We start from the raw sequence: 4,992 nt of genomic DNA on the forward strand, positions 1-4,992 counted from the left end.
GACCTGACTCCCCACTGCAGGTCTGGGGCCTTTCTGTACCACCTGCTAGTGCCAGTCCCCACTCCAACTCTCCTAGAGCCCACCTCCCCCATCTGAGGTGGCACTGCCAGGGTGCCAGGCTGTGAGCACACTGCACTCCCCAGTAGTGGGAGCAGAGTGAGTGCTGCTGGGCCTCTGGATTGCCCAGTCTGGAGAAAGGGGTGCTAGCTGCCCTGTCTTCCATCATGGCTGACCCAGTGTAGTGCCAGGACTGGGGTCATTTGGCCAGGGATGACACAGAAAATGCCACCTTTGAAGTGAAGAGTCTGAGCTGACCATAGAAGGGAAGCAGCCCAAAGTCCCTGATGCTGCCACTCCTCTGGGCCCTGGATCAAGGTGCCCGGACACTGGCAGTAGGCCGCCCTCAACTGAGCTCCAGGGCCACAGTCATGTGGCAGTCACGCAGCACCCCTTGGGGAGAGCCCGCGGGACATCAAAACAGACTTCCGAAGAAGGGGCATCTACAGACAGAGTATATCCTTGTCAGGCATGGGATGCCCACCCAGATCAGCCTGAGGTCCCCAGCCAGCAGGGCCACTCCAGCTTACTGGGCTACCCATGTGTCTGGAGTGCCTGGAGGCCCTTCTTGGTCTGGATTGTCAGACAGCTTCCCCAGAGGCCCTTGCTGGGTCCTAGCCGCTGGGTCCAGGGAGACTATAGCCAGTGGGGCTCTGGATGTGGCCTGCCCAGGGACAGTCTGGAACCTCTGTCTCCCCACTCACTAGGTCTGCAGGGCCCTGTTGAGTAGGTAGGGGGTATGGGGAATTCAGAGGCACCTATTCATCCACCCCAAAAGCTGGGGGAACCCCACGATCACAGCATCTCGAGGCCTGCTGAGAAAGCCTGTTTAATGGGGACGTGCCACCGTCAAGGAGGCCCTAGTGTCAGGCGGCCCGCGCCGACTACTGCTCATCGTCCTGTTCCAAGGGCTCAGCCTCGGGCATGTCCTCGAGCATCAGGCCCAGCACGTGCACGATCTCATAGTACAGCTCCTGAAGCCTGAAAGTGGAGCAGAAGGGCAGGGCTGCTGAGGTCAGGGCCCCCATATCTCCCTGGCCCCACCCACTACACTATCCCGGCACAGTCACCATGCCTGGCAGGAAAGAGCCAGGACCTCAGAGCCACATCAGGCTGGGCTGGAAGCTGAGTCCACTCTGCCTGTAGCTCCCCGGAGATCACCCCTGGGCTCTGAGAGAGGGGGCCATGCTGAGTACCAGACCGCGTGTGGCCACTCCTGGCCAAAAGTGGCCATTCTCTGACCCCTCCTTTTTAGTTTCTCTAGGCCCTGAAGCCTTCTAAAGTGCTTCCCTTGAGAAGGTAGGCTAATCCTTGCTCAAGAGTCCACCATGGCTCCCTACTGCCCAGGGCTTCTCCATGGGGTTTTTACATCCCCTGCTCAGTAATGGGCCCAGTCATAATCCCAGTTCATGACGTGAGCACAGCCCTGCACCTGGCTGAGCTCAGAGCTCTACGTGCACTGCTCTGCGTCTCGGCAGCCCGGCAGCCCCTCGCGTGACCCATGTGAGAAGGGCAGAGACTCCCCAAGGTCACATAGGAAGGCAGTGGCAGAGCAGGCCAGGAGCCTTAGCTCCTGACCTCCCACTGTGCTCTTCTCTCTGCCCTCTGAAAGGGGGTTGGTACGGAGGGGCCTGGCGAGTCGAAGGAACTGGCACCTAAACACAGGTTAAAGGATGCTGGGAGGGGCTGGGGAAGGAGGCACCTCCCAGCCACAGGCCTGTCCACACAGCAGCCAGCCCCTGGGCATACATGAAATCTTGTCACCCAGGAAAGACCTTGGTCCACCCACCCACCCTGCAGGTCCTGTCATCCCCCACCCGCTGCTGGGACGTCGGCACAGCCTTGATCTAGAGAAGGCCCGGGATTCAGGATGGGCCGGAGCTGGGACTGACTTGTACACCGTGGTGTCCTGGTTGTCCAGAGTGGACAGGTAGACATCGATGAAGGGTAGGCTAGTGCCAAAGTCGTCCAAGACCATGGGGTCTGTGTGCCGCAGGGTCTTCTTGAAGTTCTCCACCAGCTCGCTGAAATCCTTGTAGTCAACGTTTTTCTAGAGAAGGAAGCAGAACGAGTGGTCTGCTCTAACTGCTGTGGCTATCTGAGGAGAAGAATGGCTTTGGAACAGATTTCCATCGACAAGTGCTGTGGAAGATTCTAGAAAGGTTTTGAACATGACAGTGTTGAACTGAAGTGCAAAAACGAAACCTGCTATTTACTTACCACCGAAGGCAGAAGCTGGAAAGTGCCCTGCGCTATGCTGGCTGTTTGGTTCCACTTGCACAGAACTAAATTTTATATCGAAATCTGGTTATCATCCAGCAGCCTCAGAACATGGTCTTATCACTGCTCTGATACCAGCCCTTCTGGCTGTAATATTAAAGGAGAAGAGAACAGCCGGGACTTCGGCACCAGTGCTGGGTTTTATGTGGGTGCCACTGAAGACCTTAGAAAACTAACTATAGAACGTATTCTTACGGAACTCTTACGTGTCAGCATTTGCTCCAATTTGCAACCCAGTGCTCTGTTCTTGGGGCAAAAAAGCTTTCAGTGGATACTTGGGCATAGATCAAAGTAAATGGAAGGTCTATGAGGCTTCCCATCTTGTGAAGTCCTACCTGGGTTCTTGGCTGGACATATTAATTGACCAAGGAAAAGATGACCAGTTTCTTTCAGATGGACAGTTACTGCCTGGTCACTTTACAGCTGCCTGTACTGAAAAGAAAATCCCTGGGACCAGCAGTTAGCATAATGGCTATGTCGCTGAACTCCCACATAGCAGACCGCAGTTTGAGTCCCGGACCCGGTAGCTTAAACTCATGCCAGGTGCGTGTGTGTGCATGCCCAAGATCCCAAGAGGAGAATGGAAGAGAAGGGATTGCGGCATGGCCATCCCCCTGGGGGGGGGTGATTTCTCGCTTCCTGTCTCTCTGTCTCTCTCTGTCTTTCTGGCGAGCACACGCGCCCTATAGCAAAAACCTCTCCAAAAAAAGAAAAGAAAATCCCTGTTGCTTTCAGATTACGAGAGGGTTATGATCGTAGCTACTACTTCATTGCAACCTTTATTACTGATCACATCAAACATCATGGGAAATACCAGATAAGAGAATCTCTTCAGGATTATACAAACTATAATAAACAAAATGGCTGAGAAAAAGACTTCAAAACATTGTATTTCTTCATGCTTACAGGGCTTTATTCTGTAGACAAATCACCTTCTGAATAAATATGCAAAACCTAAAAAAGAGAGAGAGAGAGAGAAGGAAGCATAATGAGAGAGCGATGATGAGGAGGAGGTGATGGCAGAGCTGCACCGAGACCCAGGACCCTCCACAATGGGCCCCAGGCAAGGGTCTGACCCTGGCCCTAGGATGAGTCTTGAGCTTAGTCCCAAATTCACCCTGACCCCTCGAGCCTGTCTGCCTGGACGAGAGACACTGGCAAGCCACCAATGCTGGCATGAGGACAGGGAGAGTCTGAGATGGCTCAGGGTGTCCTCCTCTGACCCTGGGCAGACCTTGGGCATAGTCAAGATAGGCAGACGTTGTCACTCCAAGGACAGGCCAAAGGGGATAGCACAACCAAATGACGAGGACCCAGCAGAGCACCCAAGGCTCAGCCTGGGATGCTCCAAGCACTAGGTTGACAAAGAGAGGCCTCGCCCCCTGAGCCTCACAGATGTAGCATGCCTGACCCCGCATTTCCAGCCCATTGTGCTCATTCTTGATCTGGGCTTAGAAATGGCAGGGAACCCCCTCCTCCACTGAGTGGACTGGGTCATGGCTGCTTGGCCCCTTAAAAGCCCACAGTAAGAAGCTTGTGGTCCCTAACAGCCCAGCAGTAGCATTTCAACCCCCAAAAAAGAGACATTATAGTCATGGCATTCAATACTCCAAGACATCCAGAAACCATCACAGTGCAGAGTAAAGCCTGGTTCTGGAAAACACACAGGCACTTCAAAAACCTCATGCAAAAATGGAATTACACTACAAGTCTTTAAAAGTCTATTTCTTTATTTCTTCTACGAGTGAGCAAGACAAAGAAACAAGCAGAGAGCACTCCCAACAAGGTCTTGATGCCACAATCCGCCCCCAGCTTCAGCCAGCCTGGATCATGGGCACACACATGTCTCATGTGTTCAGGGAGGGCTTCTGATCCAAGCTCAGAACCTTCCCACATGGTGAAACCTCACAGAGCATCCCATTTTCCTGCTGTACCTCCATCCAGCCCCCAGGACAAATTTATCTTGATGCAAAAAAAATGTTAGTCCATGTATAGTTTTGTCATAATATTCATTTTCCATAAACTTTTTAAAAGAGGTTTTTGCCTTAGGGTGCATGTGCTTGCCAGAGAGGGAGGGAGACAGAGACAGTGAGAGTGAAAGAGAGAAATCACCCTCTGGAGGGGATGGCCACACCACAATCCCCTCTCCTCCTTTCTCCTCCCAGGATCTTAGGCATGCATCCACATGCGCCCTGAGTGAGTTTCAAGCCACCATGTCCAGGACTTGAACTGTGGTCGACCATGTGGAAGTCCAATGATGTAATCGTGACACCATCGGCTGGCCCCTTCCCTAAACTTTCTGAAGACCCCTCATAGAGAGGGAAATACCTGCTTTATCTAAAGCCAGGATGCCTGAGACCTCTACGCTCCACACAGAAGCAGGGAGGCCCCTCTTCCTGGCCATACCTTCAGTCCCCGTCCACCACTCTGTCTACTGGCTGCCTGTGGGATTACCTACCTGTGTCTGCATCAACCTGCTGACGTCCTCCTGCTGCCGCTTCAGGATCACCTGCTTCTCTTCCATGAGTGTCATGTGCCTCTGCAACATCATGTCTCGCTCAAACTTTTTGATGGAGTCCTGGAGAGGCGCAGGATGGGGGTCAGGCACAGGCTCTCAGTGCATCCCTCCTCCCCAGAATGTCTTCCCCTAGGCTT

The 4,992-nt window shown here is 53.4% G+C and overlaps 1 protein-coding gene across 4 annotated transcripts in view; it reads right to left on the minus strand.

Annotated features, from left to right (window-relative positions):
• Positions 1–873: 873 nt before the first annotated feature.
• The window catches only part of CATSPER3 (cation channel sperm associated 3), a 38,082-nt gene continuing 33,963 nt past the window's right edge, over positions 874–4,992 (minus strand). For 2 of the 4 annotated variants that reach the window (XM_006166844.2, XM_006166845.3), the window contains exons 6-8: positions 4,796–4,915; positions 1,950–2,107; positions 874–1,038 (exon numbers count right to left, since the gene is read on the minus strand). In XM_006166844.2, coding sequence (XP_006166906.1) covers positions 942–1,038; positions 1,950–2,107; positions 4,796–4,915 — 375 coding nt within the window. In that variant the 3' untranslated portion in view covers positions 874–941. Of the gene's footprint in view, positions 1,039–1,949; positions 2,108–2,131; positions 2,200–3,236; positions 3,292–4,795; positions 4,916–4,992 lie in introns of those variants that run through there. The other 2 variants (XM_027767653.1, XM_027767654.1) reach the window with 2 other exon arrangements.

Source organism: Tupaia chinensis, unplaced genomic scaffold (genome assembly GCF_000334495.1).
Source record: "Tupaia chinensis unplaced genomic scaffold, TupChi_1.0 Scaffold144346_1, whole genome shotgun sequence".
NCBI classification, from domain to species: Eukaryota; Metazoa; Chordata; class Mammalia; order Scandentia; family Tupaiidae; genus Tupaia; species Tupaia belangeri.